At 44.6% G+C, this 17,168-nt stretch overlaps 1 protein-coding gene across 1 annotated transcript in view; it reads left to right on the forward strand.

Moving 5' to 3' along the window:
- The window catches only part of Tnfsf11 (TNF superfamily member 11), a 31,159-nt gene that overhangs the window by 10,788 nt on the left and 3,203 nt on the right, over positions 1-17,168 (forward strand). The window contains exons 3-4 of the mRNA XM_028879179.2: positions 13,489-13,534; positions 13,615-13,713. Coding sequence (XP_028735012.1) covers positions 13,489-13,534; positions 13,615-13,713 — 145 coding nt within the window. The remainder of the gene's footprint in view (positions 1-13,488; positions 13,535-13,614; positions 13,714-17,168) is intronic.

Raw genomic sequence — 17,168 nt, forward strand, 5'->3', positions numbered from 1 at the left:
CTTTCTTTCTTCCTTCCTTCCTTCCTTCCTTCTCTTCTTCCTTCTTCCTTCCTTCCTTCCTTCTTTCCTTCCTTCTTCCTTCCTTCCTTCCTTCCTTCCTTCCTTTCTTTCTTCCTTCCTTCCTTCCTTCCTTCCTTCCTTCCTTTGCTTATTTATTTATTTAATCTATATGGGTCTTTTGCCTTCATGTACATGTATCTGTGTACCACATATGTGCCTGGTACTCTCAGAGACCAGAGGAAGGAGCCAGATCCCCTGGAACTGAAGTTATGAGCAGCCACGTGGGTGCTGGGAATTGCGCTCAGATCCTCTGGGAGGGCAGTCAGTGTTCTTAACCACTGAGCCATCTCTCTAGGCCCTGTACTTGTTTTTCATATTGGCTTTTAAAAGCTAGACTTTAGATTATGAATTGTGTATATGTGTGTGTGCCTGTGCGCATGTGTGTGCGTGTGCGTGCGTGCGTGCGTGCGTGCGTGCGTGCGTGCGTGTGTGTGTGTGTGTGTGTGTGTGTGTGTGTGTGTAAGCACACTCACCCCTGCCTGTGTGTAAAGAGGCTATAGAGGTTGACGTCAGGTATCTTCCTCTATTGAGCTCCACCTTGTTTTTTTGAGACAGTGTCTCACATAATGTGGAGCCTCATTTGGTGGGACTGGCTGGTCAGTGAGCCCCCAGGCTCTGCCTGGCCCTTCTCCCAAGCCCTGGGGTTGTAGATGGGCCTTGCCACGCCTGGCTTTCATGTGGGTTCTAGGCCTCATAACCCAGGCCTTCATGCTTGTTCATCAAACAGTTCTCCACTGAGCCATCCCTCTAGACCCGAATTATAAATATTTTTAATGTATATGATAGACAAGACTGCTTTTATTTAATATTTATGTATTTTTTATGTCTTATTGGAGAGCATTACAATTTTTCCCTTGGTAGGGCTTGAGAGATGGCTGTGTTGGTAAAGTGTTTGGAAGAACTCAGTTCACATTTTAAAAAGCCAGGAGGGGCTGGAGAGACGGCTCAGTGTTTAAAAATACTTGCTACTCTTTTTTTTTTTTTTTTTTTTTTTTTTTTCGAGACAGGTTTCTCTGTGTAGCTTTGCCTTTCTGGACTCATTGGTATCAGGCTGCCTCGAACTCACAGATCCACCTGGCTCTGCCTCCCGAGTGCTGGGATTAAAGGCGTGCGCCACCATCGCCCGGCTTAATACTTGCTACTCTTCCAGAGGACCCAGGTTCAATTCGCTGCTGTCTGCAATTCTAGTTTCAGGTGATGTGACAACTTCTGGCCTCCTTTACCACCGGGCATACATGTGCTGTACATACAGATGCAGGCAAAACCCTGTCCACACAAAATAAAAGAGAAATCCAGGAATAGGTTTTTCTGTTTCCTATACCGTGGAAGAAGAGACAAGCAGATCTCAGGGACTCGCTGGAGAGTCAGCCTGGCATCTGTGGCAGATACCAGGCCAGTGAGAGACCTATCTTAAACAAAAAAGTGGAATGACAGAGAGAGAGAGAGAGAGAAGAGAGAGAGAGAGAGAGAGAGAGAGAGTCATGTAGTACTTGTGTGTCACACAAACACACTCACACTTGTAATTTACCTGATAATGTCTGGGGCTGAGGTAGCTCCGTGCCTCAGTGTCCCCTAGCATAAGATCTCCTGCATGGGAACCTCAACTAGCCTCCAGGTGAGCTGCCATTTGCCCATAAAGCTTGAGGAAAGAGCTGCCTAGAACCAACAGGGAAAAGATTTTTATGAATATACCATGAGCAGTCTCCAACATTAGCTCAAACAAAGGAGCAAACAACAAACAAACAGAAAGAGCCCTCCTAAAGCTGAATAATAATAATAAAAGTCTATAGAATATGGAACAAAGCTGTAAGTTTCCATAGGCCAAGGACTCTAATTAGCTCTTGAATATATCACACCTAACTTATTTTGGGGTTATCTGAAGAAAAAAAAAAAAGAACCAATGAATGATGGGCCACTTATTGAACTCTGTAAGCTAAGATTCTTGAATAAAATGGGGTATCATCAACCAATTTCTAAAGCCATTCAGGAATGTTATAAGGGTGGTTCTTTCTCATCTGGCAGATATGTGCTTGGTGGTCAGGAATGGCCATGTGGACAATATGCCTCAGTGCCAGAACAATCGGGTACATTTTGTGAGGTGGTGTCTCTAGCTAGACTTCTCACTTCTGTCCCATGTCTGGTGGATATGTTTGCTTCTCCACAGCCTGGTCTCTCTGTAGATGGAGACCCAGAATGTGTACTGGAAACTTGACCCTGGATTCTTATATAAGTGCAATTGTGTAAAACTCTCGATTCCATTACCAAATAATGAAAATCCAACGAAAGAACTGGGGCGATGGCTCTGTGGTTAAGAGCACTTGCTGCTCTTGCAGAGGACCTGGGTTCAGTTGCCAGCACTCATATTTTGGTTCCCAACCATCTGTAACACCTCAGGTCCTCTTCTGACCTTTGTGGGTACTGTACACATGTGGCACATACATTCACGCAGGCAAAACATTCACACATATCAAATAAATCTAGAAACAAACAAACAAACAAACACCAACCAACCCAATGATGTCAGTGACAATCAAGTTGTCTTCTTTAAAGACATCTGAGCCCCTAATGCAGGGGCCATGACCCCCTCAGGGGGAGTGTCACATATCAAATATCCTGCATATCAGATATGCACATTATAATTCATAACAGTAGTAAACTTACAGTTATGAAGCAGCAACAAAATAATTTTATGGTTGGGGGTCGCCACAACATGAGGAATTGTATTAAAGGGTCACAGCATTAGGAAGGTTGAGAACCCCAGCTCTAATGCCTTACTGGAGAAGTAGGGTAAGAAAGTCATCATTAGAGCACCATTGTTATCCTGAGATAGTCAGTATATGTTTAGCATCATTCCTTTTATAATTTATAATGTACATGCTCACTGTACCCTTATTGTAAGACTAGTGAACCCAACACTTTTGATGCTTTGTTCTGTAATGAAATAGTCATTGTTACTTGACATCTTCTCAATTGGAAGAATCTTATCAAGGGAAATGCCTGGGTATGTTTCTTCTCTATAATACTCCTAAGATGAGCCACCCAGGGCTGAATTCTCTTTCTTCAACATGTCTGTATCTTCTTTGTGTCCAGGGTGGCCTCTTGGACTGTCATTTTTAGATAGGGAAAGGGTTATAGACAGTGATGGCCCTATGTGGGAGTGATACCTCTGGACTAATACATCCTGCTGGCTAGACATCTCGCTTCCAGCTGGGCTTCCATTGCCATGTAATGCTTGAGGAGGAGACTGTCTAGAACCAACAAGGAGGAGAGAGAGGTGCCTTGGGCAGTCTCTGGCATACATGAGCTCTGGATAAGTAGGAAAGTGAACTCAGTATACACAACATGCATATACTCTCCCATATATACCCACATAGATACTCATATATATGGAGCAAGAGTTAACACAAGTCTGAAAAATTTTGGTGGTCAGGATTTTATTTTCTAAAGTTTACATTTAGGTAACTAGAGAGATCAAGAGAGAGCATGGGAGAGAGATTGAAAAGCAGATTTAACAGCATTCACCCATTTAAAGAAGTGTCACAGGTCCATCTAGACATATACATCCATAATGTTGATTGTCACTTGCCATTTTTGGCTAGATGTTATGGATTCAGAAATGTTTACTCAAAACCAGAATATTCATCATGTAGAGTGATTGCTTTCTTTTTTCCTGGTGGAGCATAGAATCCCAATGTTGATTGTTAGATAAATCCTAGCCAGGATTGTGTACATGTTTTTAATCCCAGCACCTAGGAGGCTGAGGCAGGTGGATCTCTGTGAGTTTGAGAACAGCCTGATCTATCTGAATTCCAGGACAGTTAGAGCCAGAAAAAAAAAAAAAAGCCTTTCCCCAGATTTCAACTGAAGTAAATTAGAAATCAATGAAAATTTAAACAGGTTATGTCTGTTTAAATAACAAAGTCCTGGAGACTTTGGAGTTGTTATGTAGACATTATTTCTTATAGGCTTTCTAATTTCAAAAGAAAGACCAAGGGGGGAATTCAATTCCCATTTACTGTCCTTTTGCCTTTGTGTTCAAGAATATGTATCCTAAGAGAGTTTCTCATAAACACAGAAGGAAACTTGAGTTTGGGTCACTGGTGTTCCCAAGTCGAGATGTTAGTCATATAGTGGTTTTCCAGCAGGATTCCATCTCCCCTTGCCATAATAGTTTTGGGAATTGCAATCAACCTCAATCATATTTAGTGTGTATAAAAGCTATCTTTATGGGAAATCTGAAGTACAATCCACAGAGATTTCCTACAGAGCCAAAGCCATCTGTATTAGTGACTTTTCTGTTGCTGTGATAAAATCATGACCAAGGCAAGTAACTTACAGAAGGAAGGGTCTGTTTGGGCTTATGGTTCTGGAGAGAGAAGAGCCCCTCATGGCAGGGAAGCGTAGCGGCACACAAAAGGTATGGTAGCTGGGATTGGATGCTGAGAGCTCTAATTGTGAATAATAAGCACAACACAGAGAGAGACAGAGACAGACAGACAGACAGACAGACAGACACACACACACACACACACACAGAGAGAGAGAGAGAGAGAGAGAGAGAGAGAGAGAGAGAGAGAGAGAGAGAGAGAGAGAGAGAACATTGGAAATGGCAGCAGGCTTTGAAAGCTTAAAGTCCATCTCCAGTGACATACTTCCTCTAGCAAAGCTGTACCTTCTAAACCTCCACAAACCGTGCCATCAAGTGTTCAGATGAACATGCCTGTGGAGGACATGGTCATTCAAACCACAACACCATCTACTGCCATTTGCTCAACAAAATGACTGTTGGCAGCATCCTTAATCTCAGGAGAGCCCAAGTGAAGTAGGCCAGAGCCAGGAGTATTGCAGACTAGCCAGCAAGTGATGTCAGAGGTGAGCTGCTTTTATCTGTGCTGTGAATACCCCAGGCTGGAAGAAAAAGCTGTTTTGAATGGGCATCTTGAAAGAGACAATGTTAGAAGGATCTCCCTGAGAGAGGGCATCCATGATGGGCCGACTCCAGACACTTAGTGGAGCCTTGTGTTCTAAGGGCTGAGTTGCCTTGTGTACACAGGGAGAGTGGCAGCCTGTGGCTCGGAGGGGAGGAAAAGTCCCAGGGCAGTGTTTTCCAATCTAGCTCCATCTTCAGTGAACTTGGGGCCCTTGCTTGTTTGCTTTTTTAAGAGTTCTCAGATCCTTGGCCTGAGGTTCTGACTTGGAGGGCACAAGAGTGGAGCCCGTGACGCCTCCAAACCATCTCGAGTGCTAGGAGCCATTGGTGGACAGAACAGCCATTTTTTTTACGCTTCTTTTTAATGAACTGAATATGCGAAAGAGAACGAAGACTGATGTCTAGAAAAGGTGGGGTTAGGAGCTGGAGAGAGTTGTCTTTATCAGAGATGATCTGACATCCAGTGACTGTTTATCCTGAACTTCAGGGTTGGGGGGGGGGGGAGGTCCATTCTAGGGAACCTCCTGATCACTAAGATGCTGATCCAGTTCTTGATCTTGGCCTTTTGAGACTACCATGTGGCGATCACAGCAGCAGCTGGGGTAAAAATGACTGACTTGAAATGCTAAGGGTCAAAGTCTTCCAGAACACGGACCGCTCCTTGTCCTCATCGAGGCTACTCCTCGGGTCTGCTCTCCCAGGTGAGTGGCAGCTCTGTCACCTCCACCACACAGAGCCAGAAGCCTGAGAATGGTCTTAAGCTTTTACCCCCAGCTCTTCCCCGCCCTTCATGATGTGAATTCTGCCTCCTCACAAAATGTTCGAGCAGGTCTCTACTTGAAGGATGAATGAATTAGGCTCTTGTGTGTGCTCTTTGGACATTTCAGGGCCATTTTTGTCTAGTTGTTTTTTCTAATTGTCCCTCAAATTGCAGGGCAGGCATTTCCCAAAAGAGGCTCCCACTAGTGCTTGGCCACCTGCTTGTGGAATTAGGAGGCCCTCTTGAGGACACATGAAGCTTTTATCTGAACACTAGCTACATGCACCCAGGCTGGATCCCCCATCAATCACTAATTAAGATAATGCCTTGCAGGCTTGCCTGCATGGTCTTATGAAGACATTTTCTCCATTGGGGCTCCCATCTTTCAAATGACTTGAGCCCATGCCAAGCTGCCCTAAAACTAGTCAGTACATGTGACTAGTCATCCTTGTCAGAAGTGAGTCATGTTGCAAACCTGTAAGATTTGTTAGAGTTGCAGTTCTCAAGTGTGTTTTGCTCCAGAGGACAGTTTCCTCTCTCTGGTCATGAGCCCCTTAAGGGCACTCCTCTGGTGGCTGGCACCCTTTGCTTCCCATCCTCACTGTCTACAGTGGCTGTCTTGACACCTTGGCTGCCTGGTGACTCTTATTCCTAGGGCACCAGGAACACTTCTGAGAGACTGTGAAAGCCATCTTTTTCTGAGGAGGTGGGGCTTAGTGCCGTGTAAGGCTAGCATTCTTGTTGCATTGGGCAGAGCGGTCACACTGCGCTCCTCTGCTGAGCCCCTGCATACATAAAACATTTTTGTTTTAATGAGTAGCATAGTAGAAGACACTTTAAAGTTGGGCTTTTCATAAAGACTAATGCCGCTGTCATAAGGCTTCTTCATCAAAGCCCAAGGGGACCTTTAACTGCAGTCGAAGCTTCTTCTTTTAAACCATGAAGGTTAAACAATAAAAACTAATTTTCTATTCCCAGAATACCCATTGCCCTTCCAGGGAAAGCATCACTCTGCTTTATGAAAACAAGGGCATGGAGCTCCTCGGCCTCTTGATGTGGAGAGGACATCAGCAGTTGCAGATGTGTTTCTTCCACTCCTGGAAGAAATGGTACCCAAGTGGCCATCATGGCCAAGGGCTTCACCGGGGAACTTTCAAAGACTTTCATGACAATTGCTCAGTGAGCAGGGGGAGTTCCGACCCTTGGGGTCAGTGGGGTTAGACACCATTCTACTTTGCCCTCCCCTCTTCCTGCTGGACCCCTTTTGGACTTCCATCCTCCATGGGGATGGTGAGGAGTTGCCTCCATTCTGAATGCTTTCCCAGTGCTTTTGAGGGGGGTGGGGAGGGGCTCTGCCCAAGGATGCTGGGGAGAGAGGCATCTCCCATTGTGTATCTGCTCCGACAGAAGTCTGCTCTAAAGTTCTCGGCTTTGGGGGTGTCTTTGAGCTGTCACCACTGACTCCTCCTAAGGATCCTGGGTTGTCATCAGGACATCTAATAATATCTCTCTCTGGGTATGAACTTTAGGGCAGGCGGAGGTGGGGTGGGGTGGAATGGGGATGGGGAAGCTGAAATAAGGAATCTAAGTCCTGCCTCAGTAGGGTGGTACAGCCCAGTGATAGTTACTCTCTCTGTGCCTGGGAAGACTGCCTGGAGGTAATAGCTTTGTGGCTAAAGATGAGCTTCTGCAGGAATCACTGGGGCATTCTGGCTAAGGAGCAGCAGGTGTCAAAGGTGCCCATGAATGGGATGCCAGGTTCTAGCACATAGCACCGTCAGAAGAAGCTCCACATGGCCCAGTTCCCAGCACTGCCAGCATCCTTGCGGGAGGAGGTGGTACACAGACGCAGCAGAGGAAGGGCTGCGAAGCCAGATGGGCATCTCAGTGCCTAGTTACTGTTTTCTCTACACCTGAAAGACTTCTGATAGCAAGTGGTCTAGTTCCCCTCGCCTTAAGCAGTTTCTACGTCTTAAGATGTGGAAGGACAACTGGATGCCTTACAAAACCCCAATCTCCTAATCATCTACTTGGTTGCTTTGGCAACCGGCTCCCATCCTCTGAGTTATCTCGTTGGTATAAATAGGCCCCGGTTGAGAAAGGTTTATGAATAACAGAAGATGCCTCCATCATTTTTGTCATTAAAGAAATCCCAGGAATTTGGGAAGTGTGCCAGGGAACTTTGAACCCAGACCTAACTATTTAAATCTTGCAATATCACAGAGGACGAGGCATGTCGAGCCTCATCAAATGTAGGTCTGTACTTGTTCCTGAAGTCACCAAGCGATTTCAGGAAGAGGAGAGACAAGCTCCCCTTGTACTTAAGATGCTCATTCTAGCAGCCAGGCATCAGTCTGAGGCCCAAAGACAGGGCGAGGAGGTAGGAAGAAGCAATTGGTGCCTTTCCAAGAAGGAGGATGGTAGCTTAAAGGCAGTAGTACCGGGCTGCTGAGGAGGAGATGGGATTTCTGAGGGATTTACCACATCTAGGTCCTCAGGTATTCCCTGCAGGAATGGGAAACGGGCTATTCATTTTCAGAAACAACCTGAGTGTGGCATTCATGTACTAACTGGCTGATGAATGCACTCTTCCTGTAACTAGGTCGGAGAAGAATTACATGAAGGGTATCATTAAGATGTTAAAATGAGTGCATTACATATGTTAACAAGTGCATGAACCCTGTATTATATCTGGCAAGCGGAGTGTTAAATCCTTGTTCAACCAGCCAGATGTCCCTGCAGCTGCTGCGGTGTTGCCGAGGGAGGCAGCCACCTGAGGCCCTTGCTACTGACTGGTGCCAAGAGTGTCTGGAGCATCTGGCTGTACAAATTGCTTCTTCTGTGATTTGATTGACAGGTACCCCATGGATCACATGATTCATATCACAGCATGGGTGGGATTTCAGGCTGATAGACCCAGACTCTAGCAACTTGACCTTTACGTGGAACCTATTCAGCTGGGAATGCCCTCAGTTAGAATACGTGTGTGTGTGTGTGTGTGTGTGTGTGTGTGTGTGTGTGTGTGTAATTTAGAAGGATAAAACAAAATTGAAGTCAGACAGACTTAAGACCAACTTAATCGCATATACCCAGGGTCTTGTTTCTAACAGTTATTCAGCACAGTTTGCAAAGGTAGGCTTAGAAGTTGGGTAAATTATGTGGAGCAAAAATCCAATATCCAGTTAAGCACTTTAAAATACAACTCAGAGTTTGTATTTATTCTTCCACAGTGTGGCCTCCCCTGACTTCTCAAAATGAGCAGCTTTTCTTTGAGGTTGGAAAAAAAAAATTCCTAAATCATTTAAGAGGCCACGCAGGGGGTCTGAAGGGAGCTGGGTCCTAGTCGACTGGATGGTCCCCCATCACACTCCTGGGACCTGCGCTTCTTGGACGTCTCAGTTAAGAGAAGTTGAATGGAGGCCAGAGTGGAGACCACAGTTACACAATCAATTGATCTTTTGTATGCTTTGTTCCTCGGAGGGACAGATTGTGAAATCTAAACATTGTTTCCTATGACTTAAACTCAGTTGAGATTAAGAGAAAAAAATCAAATCGGTTGTTTTCCTGTCTCTGCAGATGTACTCTGACAAAAAGATGAAAAATTAATGCAATCTATTTCGAAAGATAGCACTCAATGTGAAACTTCGTCATTTCCAGTTTGAAAGCCTTCAAGCCTGCCTGTGGCTTCCAGGGGGCGTCAATTTGGGGCAGTGTCCACTAGGTGGCACTGTGTCAGAAGGTTTCTTTTATTTGTCACTTGGCTGCAATTTCTTTGGCTGACTCAGTTTTCTCTCTTTTCTGTTTTGTTCCCTTTTCTTGTTCTGTTAAAGGAAGTTATTATAATTTAGGCCCAAAGTATGCTTATCTAAAAATGGATACTTTTTTTGAAAAGACAACTTGTTACAGTTTGACCGTAAATAAGTTCATTCAGTCATGAAATTTCTTATTAACTTTCATAGGTAAAGATTCTTGTTGTCCTGGGTCATTTATAGGAACCAAGGGTCGTGTATGTGTGTGTGGTGTGTGTATGTGTGTGTGAGTGTGTGTGGTGTATGTGTGTGTCTGTGAGTGTGTCTGAGTGTGTGTATTTATGTGTGTGTCTCAGGTCGCTATATTCTGGGAAGGCAAGTTGCTGATCTTCTAAGTAAGGGAGTCAGGTAGAAAATTAGGTTTTCTTGAAGATAACTTAGTAGTGGCTCCTAGTCATGGGCGGGCTTTGCTCAGCCCCACACTCTAGAAACTGTTGAGGCTTCCGCTCTAGGATGTTTATTATATGATTGTCATATAATTCAAAATGATAATGCAAGGGGAAACTTGGTTGGCTGAAAATGTAAGAAGTTATTTATGTTTTATTATGTGCGATAGAAACGTAACTTGTGAGATTATACCTTTGAGTGAATGTGGACATTTCCAAACCACAATTCACGGGGACAGTCACACATTACATTTCTCAATGCCTGCTGGATATCAGAATCCACCGGGGAGTATCTTTTGAAAAATATCAAGTTGATATGAGACCAGTGGCTGTGAACAGGGCCAGGGCAATCCCAAAGTTTCCTCCAAACTGCAGCTGCATCCCCCAATGGGATACATCAAGTTCTACCTACAAGAAATTTGTGTGAGCACACATGCTTGCACGCATGCATGCACGCACACTCACATATGCACTTGTGTGTGGGTATGTGTGTACATGTGTGTAGAAGTCAGAGGCCATCTGGGGGTTTTGTTCTTCAGAACCACCCACCTTGGTTTATTAGTACAGGGTCCCTCATTGTCCTGGAGAATGATGGTTAGGTGAGGTTGGCTGGCCAGAGAGTTTCGAGGACCTGTTGGTGAGTGCTGGTATTGCCTACTGAGTGCTGGGATTACGACGGTGCACCAGTGTCTAGTTCTCTTGTCACACACACACACACACACACACACACACACACACACACACACACACACTAGTTCTGGGGGTTCTAACTCAGATTTCACGGTTGCATGGCAGGCACTGTGCTATTTGTATCCTTCAGCTAAGAATGCATTTGTTTGTTTGTTTATTTATCTTTTTGCAGTCTCAAAGTCCAAAGACAACTGAAAATTCTAGACCTTAGTAGAATGGTATGTTAATGACTGCCCATAAATAGCAGTTACTTTCGGGCTCAAAAGTTTGGGGCGGAGACATACATGTTACAGTGTTTTGTGTGTGTGACCTGAGGTCACAGATTCATCATATGATCCACTTTGGGGATTGAAACTTCCTTACTGAATTTCTGAGAGGAATTGCAATTCTTGGATACTCTAGTGAAATAACACAAAAGCCTTACCTCCTGGGTCTTTAATGAGAGGTCTAATTCATCCTGTGACACGGGCCCTTTTTTCCCCTGACAGCAGGCATTGAAAGTGCTTCGGAGAGGTGCTATTTATTGAATTTTCTTGTAACTAAATGGGTCTGTGGCAGCTCTGACCCAGAAGCCACTGATTAAGCGGGCAGGGGAAGTGCATTCCCAGTGGAGAGGGAGAGAAAACGTCCCTGCCCATGTAATCAGGGGCTTCAGTCTGCTGCTTTGGCCGGGTCTCAAGCTCTGAGATAATTCCTCATTTGCCCATGTAGAAGTCCTTGCAGAGGGGATTTGTCCGTCTCATCCGGGGCTATAGCAGCTGCTCGTCTGTTAGAAATTCAAATGCGAGACTCCAGCACGGGCCTCCTGTGTCTCGGACTCACTGCACGATCTTGCAGTTGGTACCTGCCGGTCCTCCTGGAGGTCGGCTCACACCACTCAGATTTTAGAGTCCCTGCAGTCATAATGACATTTTTCTTGATTTTCCCCCACAATGAGGCTGAGTGTAGAAAATCAGGGAAGAGATCTGAGGGATGTGCCATGCGTCTGCTCTCCTGACAGTGGAGCAGGTCAGAGCTAGGGGAAAACGAGGGTGTGGCTTTAAGCCTCAGAATGTAACTCTGTTTCCAAGATGTCTATTCTAATCAGGTAAAGATGCAGTATGTATATGTGATATATATGTGTAAATGTACACAGTGGATATAGAGACACTGTATATAAATGTATAAAGTTACATACAATGTATAATGATGTACCATGCGTGTATATATAAATGCATAAGAATATATTAGTTATTAAAATATACAATATATGATTATATATATAATTCCATAAAATATACATAGTATTTTAATAACTACATATATTCTTATGCATTTATATATATTTAAATATGCATATAATTCCATATATACATAATCATATATATATGTATGTGTATCTATACACACATAATCTGCAGTATGAATGTCAAGTGAACCAAACCAGGAGATTCCAAAAATTGGACCATTGGCAATCCTGAGACGATCCTGTGAGACTGGAGGTCAGAAGTGGAGAGGGAAGGAAAGACGACCGAGAGCCACTGCATTGTCCAATGCAAGGGGCCACCACCTGCTTCAGATTCCCTACAGTGGGTTTCAGGCTGTACAGGGACCCAGGTGTAGGCCAGGGCAGAGGCTGATCTGATGTGATTTCTGTGGGTTCTCCAAGAGTTATGGAAAACAGCACAGATTCTTGTCTCCTTTTGGGGTACTGAGGGCGGAGAGAAGACTAAAGAAGAATCCATGTTATCTCCAGGTAGCTTCTCACTGACAAGAATTGAACTTGGGTTATTTCATCTACTCATTTAATGGTCCGAGTGTATGGCTGAAAGACTTCCTGTCTGGATAGGGAAAGCTCTCATGACGTGGTCTGTTCTGTAAACATCGTGGAGTGGTGGGTGACCAGCAGGATTGCTTATCCTAGTAAGGAGACGGGACACTGTCCTGTGTTGATAGCCTCCAGGTATCTGACTTTATATATAAAGCTGAGCTGGGCACTCAGCTGGGTGCTCACCTGCATTATCTCATCCAACCTTTCCCAGCCTGGCTGCTCTTTAAGCACTGAGATTGGAACCAAGGCGAGAACTAGAGCTTTGACCTGCTCTAACTTATGGGACACTTCACGTTAGCTGATGTCTGAGTCGGGAGAGCATGTAGTCACTTGATAGAGACTTCATTCTGGGGGCCCAGGTTAAATATGCAATTTCCAACACCTATCTACTTGTGATCATTTTTTTCCCCTGGCCTATGCATCTAGGCTTATTTGCAACAGTATTTTAAGTTAATTATTGGCATTCTAAAAGCTCTTAGGCCTTCACATAGTACTTTAAACACACTGTGACTTAAAAAAAAATAACCACTGGGATCTAGGCATCATTCTCCTTCTTGTGGGTGGAGCCTCTGCATTATAATAGGAATTCACTACTGAGCTCCATAAAAAGAGGCCCACTGAAGGCCAAAGAGTCATACATTTTGTGTATTTGGGACTTTTATGGCTTACTTCCTTCCCATCTGTATACCTGCTACAGATTTTTAATTATGCTCAATTATTATGTTTTATAAGTTAATTTGTCTCTTGCTTTCTTTTATTGCCCCAAAGGTTTGTGTGGTGTTGTGTTTGTGCATGCGTGCGTGCATGCGTGCGTGCATGCGTGTGTGTGTGTGTGTGCGCGCGCGCGCGCGCACGAAAGCTGACTTTTTAAGTATTTCAGGTGTTCAGAATCTAGGAATATGAGTTGCAGGGACTCTGCTGCCTACCTCAAAGCTTTGCCTCATTATAAAGCATCCTGGCTGATTTTACATCTGGTAGTCCTACATATTTTTACCGCTTTACCAGAAGAATGGGTTTATGAATAAAATTCTCTTTTATTTCAGGAATTACAACATATTGTCGGGCCACAGCGCTTCACGGGAGTTCCAGGTAAATATGAGTTCGTGTGAGTGTTTGGAGCCCCGTACAAGTCTGTAGTCTTTAAACTCACCTGGTCCTCTCATCCCCAGCCACGATGGAAGGTTCATGGTCTGATCTGGTCCAGCGGGGCAAGTCTGAGACTCAGCCTTTTGCTCATCTCACTGTTAATGCCGCCAACATCCCATCAGGTAAGTTATATTTACACTCTGCCTAAAAACATATTTCAGTTTTTCGTTCGTCAGCCCGTGGATACTCAAGCCTATTCTTAGCCTGTTACTAAAACGTCTGAGTCTTGACTTCTAAACCAAAAGAAGGAGGTCAACCCTTCAGTTGACTCCTACTTGTCAATCATGTCATCGTCACATCATCCCTGTATTCATTTTCAGATCATGGAAGGGGGGGTTATTTTAGGTACCTGTGCCAGTTGGGAACACACATATAATTGTTCACAGTGGCCATCTGTTTTAACTCATGAAGTAGATTAGTTTGGTACCAAACGCATGCCCATTACTGACCTCCTTGGTGGCTGCCTTCATTCAGGAAGCCAGAGAGGTTTCCTTCCGGGAGGACTGTGTGGAGGTTAGCAGACAATAGGAATCCTCAAGCAGCTAAGATATTCTGTGCCTTCTCCTCATGCTCATCCTCCTACTCCCTGGTAAAGATTTGGTTTCATGGGCCAGAGACCTGATTACTTTTGAAAATGAGGATCCAGAGCTCTGTGCCTGAAGCTACCTCAATGCACTAGGTAGGTAGTTATCACATAGTTCCACCAGCTACTCACCACGGGCTAGGCAAAGATTACAAGGATTCCAGAGGACATTACAGTAGAGTGAGAATTGAATTGTTAACACTACTGTGTCCTACATACTGAATATCTCCTCTGCTTAGGTAGTTCGCTGTGCATTCAGGATCTCTCATCCTCCTACAAGGTCGCAATTATCCTTTGGATTGTACTGGCCGTGAGATGGGGCTTCCCATAGTTTGTCACTTGCTTCAGGTCACAGTGGTAACAGGATTAGAAGCTGACTTTCCACTCTACTTAATTCTCAGTCCCCGCTATACATTATCCCAGAGGCAGGCTGCAAGGGACCTGTGGGGGGTTGGCTTTGTCAGGAGGAAGTAATGCAAGGGTCATAGATAGTTTTGCTAGAAGTGGATCAGTTTGGTATCCAATGACAAAGGCTCTAATGTCTGCTTGGGCCTGTGACCTTATATGCAGTGGTGGGATCTGTGCCTCAGCTACAATAATCACAGAAGTAATGTCCACCCCGTGGGGAAGCTGTACACACGATATTTTTGGTAGAAGGGGGCATATTACACTCGGCAGATGTAATTCACAATTGTTATCTGAGCTTGATTAAGTCATTATGTAAATTTCATTTTGTTCTACAAATGACCTAAGGCAAGATTTTTTTTTTTCTTTTTTGAGTTTAAACTCTTTTTGGAGTCGTTTCAATAATAAAAGTTCATCTTTTTAATAAATAATTTTGAGGCATTATCCTAGCAGAGGCCATAGAGAGAATTGTTTTCTGACTGAAGATATGAAAGGCGAGAAGCCAGCTCTTGAGCTGTTGGGAGGTTCTCTAAGGTCCCTGTTCAGATGGGCGTAGTCCTCTGTCTGTTTGTGCCTGGTGATGGAGCCATGCTAATTTTCTGAGTGGGAAAACTAGTTTGCATGTTCACAAAGGCAATCAAATTAATACCAATGCATGGGCTGCATGTGCTGTGAATGTACCCTACATTTATCTTTTCAGTTCACTTTAAATGGCATAGGATAAATATTGCCTGAGACCGTGTGCCAGAGTCGGCTTGGCAACAGCAAGCATGTTTTAGTTATAAAGCTTCCTCTGCAGGCACCTAGAATCTAACCAGTGCCAAAAATCCAGGCAAAACTCCTGCTCATGTGCCGACAGCTATTTGGCTTAGGACGCAGGGAAATGGGCCACTCTGTGACTCTGTTTAAGATAATAGAGTTAGTGACTCTGGTTGGGCCAACAGCCCCTCTAACCCATTGTTCTCGAAATGCTGGCCAGTATTGAATGATTCAGAGGAAGTTGGCTTCCACTTGCTGTTTTTATTTTGGAGCGCCGTTATGTATTTATTTATACGGAATCTGTCGTATGTGAACTGTTCTGCGGTTTCAAAGTTTCTTGAGTAAAATGTGTTAGGAAGTCCTTGGGGGGGGGTCAGAAGATGGGATTTTCCTTAGGAAGCCATGTAAGCAAAACTGTTTGCTGAGGTCCCTGTCCAAGATCTAGCAGCTGGGAGCCCAGCAGAGAGTTGGAGGGGTAGCCAGGCTGGGGTAAGAGGTCCGCAGCATGCCTCATTAGCAATAGAAACCCTGACTGCCAGGGCAGGCCTGCCTCCACCCTGCCATTTCCTCATCTTTCCCCCACCGTCATCTCTTGGTGAGTCCTTTATTCACACTGTCTGTCTTTCTAGTCTTTCTCCTGTGGGCTTCACGAACACCCCGCTGAGCTTCAATAGCGTTTTTTTCTCCTCAACCCATTTCTGACTTGAGCCTCCCTGCTTTTCTGGCTCTTCTGTCTCACCAAGCTGACATCACGGATCTCTACAGCTTCTGCCTGGGCAGTCCCTCGCCACTGATATCAAACCCTCCTCTTCACAGCAGGCAGCAATGGGAAGATCGTATTTTACATGTTCACTTCTTATTTCCCCCACCATCAGTGGTAAGCATCCCAAGGGCCCACTACTTGGTAAACATCTTCATTATGGACAGAGCAAGTCATTCTTCATTTTAGGCAGAGTGAATGTCCACAGGAAGCACCATGTTAGGTCTCTTCCTGTCAGATCACCAGGAAGAATCAGTACTTGAGGACAGGAATGGAGAAAAGCAGAGAATACATTAGAATATGGAGGATGCTTCTCCCACGTGACGCACTGACCTATAGGAATGGTACTCAACAGGGTTCCTATCTGTTCTCACTGCTGTTTTGTATTCCTTTCTTGCCATCCCTGGCCGTATCTCACTCCAACATGAGTTTGCCTGTTCCATAGGAAGAAGAGACTTCACTTTAGTAATTTAACTTGTCTCTGTTAAGAGAGACGTACATGACAAGTGAATGAAATGTAGTACAGGAATTGGGTAAGAAGCTGGGCAATATGGAGTAACTTGAGTTGGGAATATTTTGAATTTCATAAGCTCTGCCCCTGGATTAGGTGGCTATCTATGGTCCTGGAGGAGTTATCATGTCAGCGTTTATGATGATGTAGTGAGCAGGCTTTTATAGTCTCATGTTGATTCACTTGGGACTCGAGGGTGGCATTTGCATTTAGGACACTTGACTCCAGGCAGAGCTGAGACAAGTGGGAGGAAAGGATGATTACTATCCAGTGCCTAGAGGCTGGTGACTGGCTGTAGCAGCCCTGCTGTAAAGTATGAGGACCCTCTTGTCCTCTTTGGAAACTGGAACTTTGTTTTCTTGATCATTTAGTGATGGGTTGTCCCACTGCAGAGTGACGACTGCCTCATCCCACCCCACTTTTCCCATCTCCTGTTGGATATCTGTAGTAGCTTGATTTGGAGGTCCTCAGATCATATCCAAGATACCACAGACCTTTTTCTGGTTCATCCTCTGACTCTCTGGAGAAGGATACAGGTGTTCAAGTCTCTCTAGGACTC

Source organism: Peromyscus leucopus, chromosome 9 (assembly GCF_004664715.2).
Source record: "Peromyscus leucopus breed LL Stock chromosome 9, UCI_PerLeu_2.1, whole genome shotgun sequence".
In the NCBI taxonomy this organism is placed as follows: Eukaryota; Metazoa; Chordata; class Mammalia; order Rodentia; family Cricetidae; genus Peromyscus; species Peromyscus leucopus.